Source organism: Pectinophora gossypiella, chromosome Z (assembly GCF_024362695.1).
Source record: "Pectinophora gossypiella chromosome Z, ilPecGoss1.1, whole genome shotgun sequence".
Taxonomy (NCBI): domain Eukaryota; kingdom Metazoa; phylum Arthropoda; class Insecta; order Lepidoptera; family Gelechiidae; genus Pectinophora; species Pectinophora gossypiella.
Window position 1 is genome coordinate 21680179 of NC_065433.1, and position 13593 is coordinate 21693771.

The 13593-nt window shown below is 40.6% G+C and overlaps 3 protein-coding genes across 6 annotated transcripts; all 3 read left to right on the top strand.

Annotated features, from left to right (window-relative positions):
* The first annotated feature begins 2071 nt into the window (after window positions 1-2071).
* Window positions 2072-9319, top strand: LOC126380228 (sarcalumenin). 4 transcript variants are annotated; one of them, XM_050029490.1, is made up of 11 exons: window positions 2072-2193; window positions 2465-2617; window positions 4223-4309; window positions 5537-5947; window positions 6108-6703; window positions 6813-7134; window positions 7228-7400; window positions 7568-7759; window positions 7905-8168; window positions 8323-8486; window positions 8582-9319. In XM_050029490.1, the coding sequence occupies exons 2-11, from the start codon at window positions 2536-2538 to the stop codon at window positions 8790-8792; spliced, it is 2502 nt and encodes an 833-aa protein (XP_049885447.1). In that variant the 5' UTR covers window positions 2072-2193; window positions 2465-2535; the 3' UTR covers window positions 8793-9319. The 4 variants fall into 4 exon arrangements, with proteins under 4 accessions (XP_049885447.1, XP_049885450.1, XP_049885448.1 ...); XM_050029493.1 differs by having other exon boundaries at window positions 2075-2193; window positions 2469-2617; XM_050029491.1 differs by having other exon boundaries at window positions 2157-2279.
* A 745-nt stretch (window positions 9320-10064) lies between these two features.
* On the top strand, window positions 10065-11349 carry LOC126380214 (protein Abitram). The gene is made up of 2 exons (XM_050029469.1): window positions 10065-10182; window positions 10433-11349. Exon 2 carries the CDS (start codon window positions 10619-10621, stop codon window positions 11147-11149), a length of 531 nt encoding a protein of 176 aa, XP_049885426.1. The 5' UTR covers window positions 10065-10182; window positions 10433-10618; the 3' UTR covers window positions 11150-11349.
* Window positions 11350-12097: 748 nt separating this feature from the next.
* On the top strand, window positions 12098-13591 carry LOC126380212 (aminomethyltransferase, mitochondrial). The gene has a single exon (XM_050029468.1). It carries the CDS (start codon window positions 12330-12332, stop codon window positions 13569-13571), a length of 1242 nt encoding a protein of 413 aa, XP_049885425.1. The 5' UTR covers window positions 12098-12329; the 3' UTR covers window positions 13572-13591.
* Window positions 13592-13593: the final 2 nt, after the last annotated feature.

Sequence of the window (13593 nt, forward strand, 5' to 3'; positions counted from 1 at the left end):
GGATCATCTTACTTTCAGACAATCGGGTGATCAGCCTGAAATGTCCTAACAAGACTACAGTGACATGTTCCCACCGGAATTTGTATCCGGCACCTCCCGGCACAACGCTCAACCACTGGACCACAGAAGTCGTTAGGTTATCCAGATCCTCGGCATTTCTCAATCGGTTGTTTAATTGGTTCTAAGTCCTAAAGGAACTTTAGACGAGTAAATTTTTTTCTTCTTCCGATCTTTGCACGCCTTATTGGGTTAGGTTATGATATCACCTGATTGTTCGAAAAAATAAAATGATTCCGTTTTTCGGAAGACACGTTAAGCCGTTGGTCCAATCCCGTTGGTGCGGGTTGGTAAAACACCTCCACCAACCAGCAGAGCAGCGAGGAGTATGCTCCATACCCCCTCCGGTTGGTTGGAGGAACGCCTGTGCCCAGCAATGGGACGAATGTAGGTATGTATGTTAGATTAGGTAAGAGTCAAAATCAGTTGGGACCATTTCTTTATCAATGTGAGAAGTAGCATAGGTACACCTACTGACGCCAAAGCATTAATTTAACTGAACGATTGAAGCAGCCGACTGTCATGTTCATATATCTGTCTGGCATACAATTAACTCATCAATTGCACGGACTACCTACCTACACAGTAATTCGCATTGTGCTGTTACCAGTCGGGATTTATATCTAGTATTAATCTCAGGAGGATTTTAAAGATCTTAGCTATTTGAATCGAACATTTATGAATCATTAATCACTCTATGCTTATTTAGGTTACCTATCATCCCGGGCCTGTCGTAAATTGCGTTGAATAAGAGTTTGTGTCCACGCAATGTGCGATGGGCTGGTCACCTCTCACCGTATGGTTCATTAAATCCTTCAAAGGACTTCGCATCATACTTGTTTAATGTGGAATGTAAACTTGGAATTCCATGTGGCTTTGCTATAGACCGATACGGACATCCGGGTTTTAATCTGTGGAATATAAACATAGCTGGCGAGGAGTGGGTGTACTTATTTACTATAAACCTCTGTCTACCCCTTTGGGGATACAGCCGTGATGTTATGTTATGTTTCATCTGTAGAAAATTCACGATAAGTACATTATTTCTGCTTCTTTGCTCCTGATAGTTACAATGTAATCATTATCCCACCACGGAAGGGGTGGGATTGAAGGTAATCAGAGGGCCTGTTTTTTTATTAGCATCTTTGACGACTTCAATAAATAATTTGGCAAATGCTTCAGGACATTGAGCTTAGAACTGTCAGAGATCTTGAACAATTTAAGTAAGCAAATTCTACTTGCTAATAGAAATATACTTGAAAGTAACCAAATGTTTTAGATGGAACAACGTTTAATACAACACATGATACGATCAGTGGCGGTCCTAGCAAAATATTTAGGAGGTGCGAGACCTCACAGTGGTGTCCTTCAAAATACAGTTTTTTTTTTCGATTAGTTTACGGCTACCGAAATATACATACTTAATTAAATCTTTTAAAAATGTTGTTACGCGGCCACCCGTTGTGACCGCTATGAGGTTTAATTCACAGGGCAGGTATGCCCAAAGCAGTTACTCCCCTGTAGATCCTCCATTATAGACAATATATGGGGACCACAAGCATTTGAGACAGAACTTCCTTAAAAGGGGTTTTGGACATTAAAATCACACAATAGAATTGATAAGACATTTCACAAAATAATGCTACCCAAGTTAAGGTAATATACTATATCTATACAAATATAAAACATATACTTACTAAGTAAGTATTTATAATACTTATAATCAAAGAAAGAAACAAATTAGTACTGAGACGGAAGTGGATAGGGACTTTCCAGAGACGGACTCGTGTCCACGCGGTCCAAGTCGCGGGCGCAAAGCAAGTGGTCCATAATTTTCACAACATATCTAAATTTATAGTATATTTAATATTGACGATGTTTTAATAGAGCTAGAGCTTTACCGGCGAGTATGTACGACAGCGAGGCGGCGGCGCGTGTCCCCTGCGCCGGCGCCCGCCCGCCCTGCCGCCGCCGCGCCCGCGCACGTCCCCGCGCCGTGGGCCGCGCTTGGCACGCGCACCGCGCTGAATATTGCCGAAAGCCGCGGCTGCTAGGTATAGCTTGAGCGCGGGGAGGAGCTTGCTCGCGCGCCAGTACCCCTCCGACCAGCGATGCTGTGCTGTCTCCGGAAATAGAGTACGTCCGACGTCTTACATGCAGTGCCGCGACATACCCGCGCCGTGTCTGATTAATATCGCCGTTAAATCGCGGCTAATTATAGCGTAATAATTAAATATTTCAAGTCTCCGATCACAATAAAATTTTATGATTCCTAAGAGCGCTGTGATTAGCCATGATTTAACGGCCACCGTTTTAACTCGGGTTGCATTCCTCTGCGAATGCGAGTCGCGTTGAAGCGGGTTGTCAATTAGTTGGTTCAGTGTAGATATAAATATTAAATCTGTAGATAGGCCGTTCGGGTGCGCGAGTGTGAGTGCAAATGACTGGTAGCCCGGTAAAGGGCTGAACTTGAACAAAATGTGGACCACGAGGTTACGGTTATGGAGGTTTATGTTGTGCATACTGTTGGCGACGTCGACGCTGGCGCTGGTGGTGCGAGGTGAGTGTGTCCGCTGCGCTCGCGCATATCGCGGCTCGCTCCCGCGAGTGGGAGCTACACTTGCGTTCGCTGTCTGCGTCACTACACTCTAGCTATTTTCGGCGTAACTTGCGCTGAAATTATGTAAAAAGCTCGCGTATATGCTCTATTTTTGGCGATAGCCATAGGCGAAGTTCTGTTTGACAAAATGTTCCACTAACCTAGTTATAGTAAGTTGCGAATTGTCTAGGGCGGGCGGTGAAACTCGCAGGTTGCCGGGCCGAGCGATCGCTATTGCCCGCTTCCTACCGCACTAAGCTACGCAAATAGAATACAGGGATTTGTCGCTGTGCGTCGCCATCTTGTGAAAAATGATAGGATCGTGACGACATTATAAAGATGAGATTCTGAAAATGGGTCATAATTTTGGAACGACTTTGTAACCTACTCTTAGGATTTCGGTCATAATAACGTAAATATCTACCAATACATATATAAGTTGTCCTATTTTTTATTTTCAGAGGTCCAATATACGGCAAAATGTTCGTTTCAGAACTTTAAGTCAGAAACTAATTAAATACGAAAGTGATATTTTCGAGTCAATACCTAGGAAGCCAAGGAGATATTACGATACAATTTATTTTAACTGTCTTGAATCAAAGCCAACCTCAATTGTAAGTAATAACTATACAGAAAATTAAAATAATTAATCTCTTACAGGTTTGAATAGATACAGATAAATTACAAACGAACTTATTTCGGTATTAGATGTACCTGTACGCGGGTACTTTTCATGTTATAGTTTAGGTAGGTTTGAAATGTCACTAAATGTAATACAAAAATGTATTTTCTACTCAGTGATAAAATACCTATCACTTTTTCTAATTCAGATTTAGTCTCCTCCGTAATCACGTAAGAATACATTATGAAAGCTGCGCGATGTGGCTCAAGGCCAAAGTTTTAGGTCAATCAGTCATCGCGTGTGGTATATAAACGAACGAGGTCCAAGTCTGCACCGGAACTCTCATCATCAAACAACACTTCCTTCGAACGTTAAAGTAATAAAAATTTAAAAGCGCATTCTAGATGACATTGAACTGAAATATCTCCTCTCTCAACTCCATATTACTTGCAATAACACTTTAAATCTAAGTGTTTATTGTTTCTATTGGAAATATTATGAATTTGTTTACCTAATAAAATTATGTGACCCACACTGAGTGGCATCGGACCAACTATTCATATACAGATAAAACTTGATCATAAACTTGCCGTCGTTTAACGACTCCGGTAACTACTATATTGTTGTTCACATACCGTGGTCGACCTCAAAGGTTTTTGAGTTACCAACAGTGAAAGCCAACTAAACATAGCGCAGGCAATATAATGGGTCGTAAAATCCGCCCGTCATACTTAAACAAAAAGAAATAAATTGTAGTCGGCCATTTTATGCTCCTCTTGTACCTACTGACGTTGAGTTTGTTCGTTATAATTTCTTTATGTTTTAGGTACTTCGCTTTTGTGATTGCATTTAAATGAAAATGTCTAAGCGAATTATTGTGAATCAGTTCCTATATCTGTTATTTATACTTAATGTTTACTAATGGTTTATTATATTGTTTCTAGGTGAAGAGGACGTTCCTTCAGAGTCACAATGCCGTCCATACATCGAAAAAGCTCTCAAGGAGCTCGAATCGGGAGACTCGGAACCAGGTAAACTTCTGTTTTCTTACCCATATCCAAGTATCAAGTGTTTTGCACATGGCCTGGCGCATTTACATACGCGGTAGCACATCTAAACATGAAGTTTGTAAACACGTAAAACTCTAAGGCAAATAAATCGTATAAAAATTAAAACAGCAAACAATTTCCCTTGGATTTTACGATACGATTGGAATTAAAGCCGGCATTAAAGTTGACCTTACCGAAAGCAGAACAACCTCGAGAGATTGACACGAGTTCCACGTTTTGCTTGGTGTGATTCTATTTTAACTACGGCAAGACCGCGACTTGATGACGTCACCCATATATTGTGCTGCTCAATAATAGACACCACAGCCGGAGTTATCAACTGGTTCGCGACGGATGAATCATTGAAAATAATATTTGCATGATTCCAGCACTTCATGTACCTTAAATCGGGGTTTGTTAAAAAGCGTTCGACACTCGAAGAGCCTTAAAACATCATTATCATTTGGGTACTGAACAAAATAGTAAACTTATACTACGAATAGTCGACTACCCTTGCAATATGTATGTGTATGACGATGTGTATGTCGTTCTGTAGAGAGTAGTTTACGTTTACGCATGATGATCAATAAATAACTTTTCCGGCCTTGTAGAATGTGTGATAAAATAATCATTAGGTACCTTACTGACAACTAAGCCTAACACTTATATATTATGAAGATTTGAAATAAGTACAACAATAACATTGGTAGAATATTAAAGTTCCTAGTTCATAAGTATTCAAACATTTCATGCCTCACAGGATAGGTAGGTGCAGGTACCTATAGCAATGCACTCATTTGAGCGCTTGAGAGCATTTGAGAATTTAGTCTATTATGTACTAGTTCATGTGTAAGTACTTGAAAGTGTCACCGCAGATCAATTGTCCTAGGTTTATTTTCATATCAAATGTACACACATGCAGATAATTCCAAGCAAATATATCTACTCCATTTTCGGGTTACATGTAACCCCAGCCCAGATACTGTAAATCACAACAGCTGTAGTAAATAAGAAGAAATGGAACCGACATTGTCATTGTCCTTCAAATTATCATGACGCAGGGCCAACTAAAATTAAGCGTTTATTTATAAAGCGAGTCGCGCTACCACCGACGAACAGGCTTTGGATTTAGCACCACGCCCGTGCTTACACAAAGTTTGTTTTGTTTTGATTAATGTTTGAGATACTAATTTGTATTATTTATTTCAGATTCCGCTGAAAAAAACGACAGTAGTGAAGTAAGTGTAAATGACGATACGAAAGAAGTAAGTTCAGCTGAAGACGGCGGGCAAACAACAGAGGCGGGGGATAGTAAGGAGGATGACGCACCGTCAGTGGAAGTAGCAGACGAGCCTTATGTGTCTAAGGCATCTGTGGAGGATGTTGAAGGCGCTGACGACGACGACTCGAAAGAAGATGCGACGGTAGAGGATGCCGACGGTGACAGCGCCGAGCAGCAAGCCGATAGTAAACAGGATGACGACGACAAGGAAGACGGTGACAGCAAGGAAGACGATGACAACAAGGACGATGGCGACAGCAAGGAAGACAGTCAAGACAGTAAAGAAGAAGGAGACAGCAAGGAAGAAGCATCTGCTGATGAACAAGCTGGCGAAGAAGGTATATTATATATAAGGATATAAACACGTAAAGTATAAGTAGGTAGATTAAAAGTTGTCTGCGGTGATTGGGAAGAGTAAAGGGAGACCTTTGCCAGGGCTAGTATAAAAAAATAGTTGGCTATATTAACGCAGTGTATTTACATGTTATTATGTTACAGAGAGTGGCGAAGAGAAAGAAGGAGAATCTGGAACTACTGCTGAGGATGAAGCATCAACTGAAGGTGATGATGATAGCAAGCAAGATGAGCAGGCTGACGACGACGGAGATGACGATAGTAAAGAAGCGGAATCCGCCGGAGATGATGATGACAAGTCGCAAGAAGACGCCGCTGATCAGAGCAAAGAAGATGATGATGATGATAAGACGGATGATGACGATGGATCTCAAGAAAAGGCTGAATCAACTGAAGATACTGAGAAAGATGACTCTAAAGAAGATAAAGACGACACCAAAGAAGAAGAAGATGCGGCCGATAAGTCTGGGGAAGACAAGGATGATACAGAAGAAGCAGAATCTGCTGAAGACTCTGCTGACGGAGGGGTAGAGGAACAGTCGGCGGAGGCTGATGAGGCAAGTGAAGAAAAAGAAGCAAGTAAGGCTGACACTGACGAAGAAAAATCGGATGAAACTGCTGCTGAGGACACTGAGGAGCAAGCTGACCAGCCGGAAACTGAAGAGGATGCAGATTCTGGAGAGGAAGCTTCTACAGAGGAGGAAGACGAAGAAGGAGCACCTGAGGAAGATTTACTACTTGTACGTATATTTTGAATGAATAACAATTAATATTCATAGATCACAGAAAGGTAGCAAGTATTATTAAAAAATATTTTTACTCATGCAAAGCAAATATTTTGTGTTTCAGACTGGAGAAATTCCCGAAAATTTAAGATCTCGCGACCACATCAACCAAATTCTTCGATTGGACGAAGAAGCGAGTGAAGCAGAAATTCTTATTGAGAGGTCCGCTGACATTGTCCTCAGGGATTTGAAAAAACTGTATGAAAACTCTATTAAACCACTGGAAGCTCTTTACAAGTATAGAGACTTGAGCAACAGGCATTTTGGTGATCCTGAAATTTTCTCGAAACCTTTAGTATTGTTTATGGGCCCGTGGAGCGGTGGAAAATCTAGCATTGTGAACTATCTAACGGGGCTTGAATTTACTGAATGGTCTCTACGAACAGGTAAGTTAAGACCGTCAGTTTTAATGTGAGCTTTTCGGGCATTGATCTATTTTCGTATGAAACATTCCCAAACTTACTGAAATTATTTGTAAGGTGCGGAGCCATCGCCAGCTTACTTCAATATTCTGATGCACGGCAAAAACCCTGAGGTGCTAGACGGTACTCAGCTGGCAGCTGATTGGACTTTCTCAGGGCTGCAGAAGTTTGGACAGGGATTGGAAGAACGTCTGAGAGGTCTGAAACATCCCAGCAAAATTTTGGAAAAGGTTAGCCACATAAACAATTGATACAAAACTTTCGGATCAACGCGTCTTTTATTGACGCGAAATACTCGTAGTATTTCAGAATATGAAATATACTACGAGAAAACAAATAATAAGAAACAATAATATAATATATTTCGAGTATGTCTATATTGAGTGTATAATTTCAGGTGAACATTGTGGAGATTCCTGGAATTCTGGAAGTGAGGAAGCAAGTGTCCCGCGTGTTTCCCTTCAACGACGCCTGCCAATGGTTCATTGATCGCGCCGATATTATCTTCTTGGTATACGATCCTTCTAAACTCGATGTCGGCCCCGAGACCGAAGCCATTCTTGATCAATTGAAGGGCAGAGAATCTCAGGTTTGTTGCACTGATATGTATATATTATTTTATATATATATGCTGGGTACCGCAGGCAGTTTCTAAAAACAAATGCTTTATAAACAATAACTTTTACTAACCAATTCGCAAGTTGAAATTCTATACCGTACATTTGTCCCGACAGACTCGCATCGTGTTAAACAAGGCGGACACTGTGAAACCAGAGGAGTTGATGCGCGTGCAGAGTGCGTTGATATGGAACATCTCTCCACTGATGAGCTCCGCGCAGCCGCCAGTTATGTACACGGTGTCATTATGGTCGATGCCGTACGAGCCGGGCGCGCCAGTGCGGCTACTGCAAGCCCAGGAGCGAGAGCTGCTGCGCGACCTGCGCCAAGCCATCGACAAGCGCATTGAGAACAAGATAGCTAGCGCTAGGAGATTTGCAGTAAGTACAAAAATCAACGGAAGTTTTGTTCCGTACGTCCCGTCCTGGGGACTGAAGAATAATTTACTTAGGAGACTAGTACTATTCAGTTTTACCCGATAATCGTAATCATCATCTTTACATTTCCATACAAAATATATTTTTATTTACACAGGTTCGTGTCAGGAATCACGCGAAAATGGTGGACTGTTACCTGACCACCTATTATAATCACAAGACGATCTTCGGCAACAGAAAACTTATTTCCGACGCTATCATCGAGAACCCTCAGAATTACCACATCTACGAGGGGCTCAGCACTCTCACTAACATTTCCAGGTAAAGTTTACGTGCTATTTTTGTTGTGAACTTCTTCCATATTAGACGCTTACTGGTCGGGATTCGTAAGATTCTAAAACCAATTTTTCCGACAGGTATGATTTGCCCGATCCCGAGACATACCGGGATTTCTTCCGGCTGAATCCGCTGTATGAGTTCCAGCAGCTCTCGGCCACTTGCACGTACTTCCGAGGGTGCCCCATCACGCGGCTCGACGTGGCCATCGCTTATGACCTGCCCGAGCTCGTCGGCAAGTATAAGAAGATGGTCGAGACCGCCACGCCCCAGGGCATGCCCAAGAGTTGATGCCGTCCCGAACGAACGAACCCCGCGCCACATTTAACACCCGCTTTTTCATTTTAGCCAATTGAATTGGTCACTATTATTTTGGGCACATTTTGCATTTCTTTGTAATCGGGCGTCGAAACTTTGTTTTGTATTTTTTGTTATATCGCATTTCTGTATTTATTTTTTAAATATTATTTTGCTTAAATATTCGCTTATTCCTGTTTTAAGGTGAATGATGTGTCGAATGATAATTTATTGTGATTTTTTTCGTGCGTTTATTAGAGAAGTTAGAACGGTAATACGCAAGACAACTTCCAATTTCCTAATTAACACTGTCTTTTTATACACGTCTCAAACAACTTAAATTAATCTAGTCATTATGTTAAAGTTTGTTAATGAAAGTGTTGATATTTATTTATTTAATGAGGTGAGTTCCTACAATACTAGGACTAATCCCATATTGTGCGGTCTCTGCCTTATTTCTTTGTTAGATATTATAATGAGACACAATGTGACTATTTAAGTAAAAATAAATTATAAAAGTATGTTGTTTTTAATGAAACTTTCCCCGACCTTATCTCTGTCTACGTCGAAAGGAAGTCAACATGATTAATCCATTTATGTTTTATACCTTGACGTAAAATCTATTTATTACCTATTGCATTGATGTTAACTATACCTACCTATTGTTATTCGGTGGCGATTCCATCCCCTTCGGCACAACAACTGCGCCGCGCGTGGCGCGTTTATCAAAACAAGGACAGTGAAAGTAGGAGTACCTACGAGTACCTTACGAGTACATACGAAGGTAGAGCAGATGAAGAATAATAGGTTTACGAAAGCAGTTAGTTATAAAGCGAAGGTTGGGGTAGGGCTGGCGGAGGAACACCTAGAAGGACGTACATTGACCAAATTGGAGATGTCTTTAGAAAAGGTTCACTACAATCTACACTGAACCGGCGTGCGTGTAAACGATTGATGAATATGGAGGAAGCAAGAGGAGTGTGCAGGATCAAAGCAAATTTTAATGGAATTCCATAGTCTTTGTTTACCCCAGTGGGAAATAGGCGTGAGTTTATGTCTGTATGCATGTACATATGGGAAAAGTTTAAACTACACGGTAAAAACATATCTTACGCAACTGAGAGTATCTAAATAATTAATACGATCATCACCTTGCATCATTTCTTAGATCATCATCAAGAAAAAGAATACATAAGACTTGACTGTATGGGTATAGTTCCCTTTGCCTTGCCCTTCGGGGAAAACCATAAAAAAACGTATAATTGACGTTTGTGAGAACTGTCAAAATACAATCCTCGCGCTTGGTTATCGCGATACTTCGCTAGACTATTTTGCAACAAATTTATGTTAAAAAACATTTTTAAAAACCAAGCCAATTAACCACGTAAGTGATGCATACAGATTTGTCGCCGCATTTACATACGGATGAATGCAATGTTTTGATAAGAAAGTTAATAGATTGTCATGAAGAGGTGAGCGTTAGCGTTCTTGCATAATTGTTTTTTTTTTCAAATACATAAATGTATTCTAAATAGAATTATTATGTTTTAGACGAAGATCTTAATATGAAGTGAGAAGGGATTATATTATGGCCTTTGTTCATAACCTCAAAACAGTAACTATTTCATTTACAGCACCCATTCAGGAAGTTTATGGGTTATTGTAACGACTTCGATCGTGATATGAGAAAGTGTCTGAAAGCAGAGCGACTACGGCGTCAAAAAGCTAACTTGGACGAATCACGCGTACGCCACGCCGAAATACGCAATAGGATACTGTTACAAGAACAGCAGGCACGCCAGTGACACGTTCACGCCAACATGGAGCCTAACATTCTTGATTCTATACCAGACATGTCTGAATATAAAACATTCACAGAGAGATATTTTACGAAAAGATACATAGTAAATGCTGACAATGTAAAGAACAATGACATTATGATAATGTTCCATTCAAATAGAATTGCATTACTTACTCTTGCACCCAGCCATTTCTTTTTCAAGAAGAATGGAGAGTACAAATTAGATTTTACAATAGGAAAATTGGACAGATTAAACAATACAGTAAAGGGGAAAGGCAAGAAAGGTGGGCAGAAGCTTTTCCCACAGAGTGCTGTCTGCAAGATTGAATTTGCCGATGGAACTAGTTTTAAAGTACCTTCTGGTATGCGAGGAACTTTAGTTGAAATTAATGAAGAACTTGTCAAGGAACCAGAGCTACTAAAAAAATATCCTGACTCTGATGGTTTCATTGCTATTATATTATCAAGCATTGCAGTCTCTGAAGCTACAAAGAATGAACTGTTGACTCCTGAAGAATACCTTAATTCAATTGATAGTAGTATAGACTAAATAATGTGCGCCTGGTAGAGCAGTGGTAATGTAACTTACAAGAGTTAACATTGTGACAAAGAATAATGCAAGAGTACAAAACATTTTTATACTCTACACAACAATTTACTAATAAAACCTGTGTAAAAAATGTTGTTGTATGGACCACTTTTACTCCAGGTGTTCAAACATTATGTATCAGTAAACATATTTTTTGTTAAGGAGCTGTTTTATTTATTTCCAACTTTGGCTAATTCAGCTCTTAAAATTTTTATTTTATTTGCAAAATAATTAAAACCATAAACAGTCAACATGCAGTTTCAGTTACAGATATTAGATTTTTAAGAAATTATAAAAGTAAAATAGGAATAGGCAAATTATTTGACTTTATTTGTGAGTCATATCTTACGTTATAAATGTAAAAGCAATAGAAAAAATTAACAATGCAGAGGATGCGGTGTCAGTTCGGCGCGACAGAAACAAAAACCTATCGTCGCGTCTTTAGACTCCGCCCCTATCGGAAATTTTAATATTGGTTATGGGTAGTTTTTTATTTCTAATAGTGGTGTGTCTACACTCAGCGGGATCCCCTGTCTGGGAGACATAAGAGTGATGCAGAGAATTAGATCTGAATTTGTCGGTCACGGAGCTCCGTAATATTTGGTACAGATAGTTTTTATTTTACAACATTATGGCTGTCCTAAATGAATTAACTAGATAGAAATATTCACGTGATTATCTCGTGATAAACCTCGATTGCGACTTTTCCAATACACCTTATTCAATAATTATTTACATATTGATTGATGTGGGCGACCTCTTTGGCACCATAATTATCGTATCAATTTTAACACAAATTTTTTAGAAGTGGCTGCATGTTGCCTTTAGATTACTTGAAGCTCTATGCATCCCATTAGGGATTGTGGGCGTGAGTTTATGTTTGTATATCAATTGTATTATCGATGTGGTAGGTCTCACGTAACTTAAATGGCATTTTCAATCATCTATTACATACATAAAAATGGCTCCCAAGAACGTATTACAATATTGCATCGTTAGTTTATCACGAATAATGTTGTCTTATTGTCTGGCCTTCGACCTTTCGTAACGAGGGGATAGTTAACGATAACGAGCGGGAGATCGGCACAGCTACTGTATCGCGCGTAGTTAACGGTTGCTAGCACTGTAGTTATCATTAAAAATGTCTTCGATAAGCATGAATAAAGTTTTCCATGCTGCAAAAATTTCAAATACAAAAGTGGCAATTCCAAAAATAATACAACTGCGTATGTACAGTGAATCTGGGAAGAAACCTGTAAAAACACCACTATACGACTTACACTCCAAGTACGGTGGAAAACTTGTTGATTTCGCCGGATTCCTTCTACCAGTGCAGTACAATGACATGAGTGTGTCTGCGTCCCATCTGTTTACAAGGAAAAGTGCTTCGATATTCGATGTGTCACACATGCTGCAAACCAAAGTAAGGGGCAAAGATTGCGTTTCGTGGTTCGAATCTATCTGTCCGGTGGATCTGCAAGGCATGCCGGACGGCAGCAGCTCGCTGACAGTTTTCTTGAACCAGGAAGGAGGTATTATCGACGACTTGATTGTTACTAAAGTGAATGACAAAGAATTATACGTGGTGTCAAACGCAGGTCGTTTGGAAGTCGATAAAGAGCACATGAAATGTACTACAGAAATGTTTAAGAAACAAGGAAAAGACGTTCATGTAGAGTTTTGGAATACGAGTGAACGAGCTCTTATCGCTCTTCAGGGACCCAAAGCAGCTTCTGTATTGCAGGAGCTTACAGATATACCGCTGAAGGAGTTGTTGTTTATGACGTCACGCGTGGGGACCGTGGCGGGTGTGCAATGTCGCGTCACGCGGTGCGGCTACACCGGCGAGGACGGCGTCGAAATATCGATACCCGCCGATAAAGCCGAAAGAGTCACTGAGGCGCTGCTCCTGTCAAACGAGGTCAAACTAGCCGGCCTCGGGGCTAGAGATTCGCTACGTTTGGAGGCGGGGCTGTGTTTGTATGGAAACGACATCGACGAAAGCATCACTCCAGTCGAAGCAAGCCTAACGTGGCTGATTGCTAAGCGCAGAAGGCAAGATGCTCAATTTCCTGGGTCTAACGTTATTTTGCGACAAATAAAGGAAGGAGTCAGCAAAAGAAGAGTAGGAATCAGAATAGAAGAGGGTGCTCCGGGAAGGAAAGATGCTGCGCTTAAGAACCCATCGAATTCCGAAGTTGTGGGTAAGGTGACCAGCGGCTGCCCGAGCCCGTCGCTTGGGGGCAACGTCGCCATGGGGTACGTTGCAGAAGGCTTCAAGAAAAGCGGCACTGAACTCTTAGTCAACATCAGGGGCAAGGATGTGCCCTGTGTTGTAGCTAAAATGCCTTTCGTTCCTTCCAAGTACTATATAAAGAAATAAATTTTATATTTTTATAGAAATA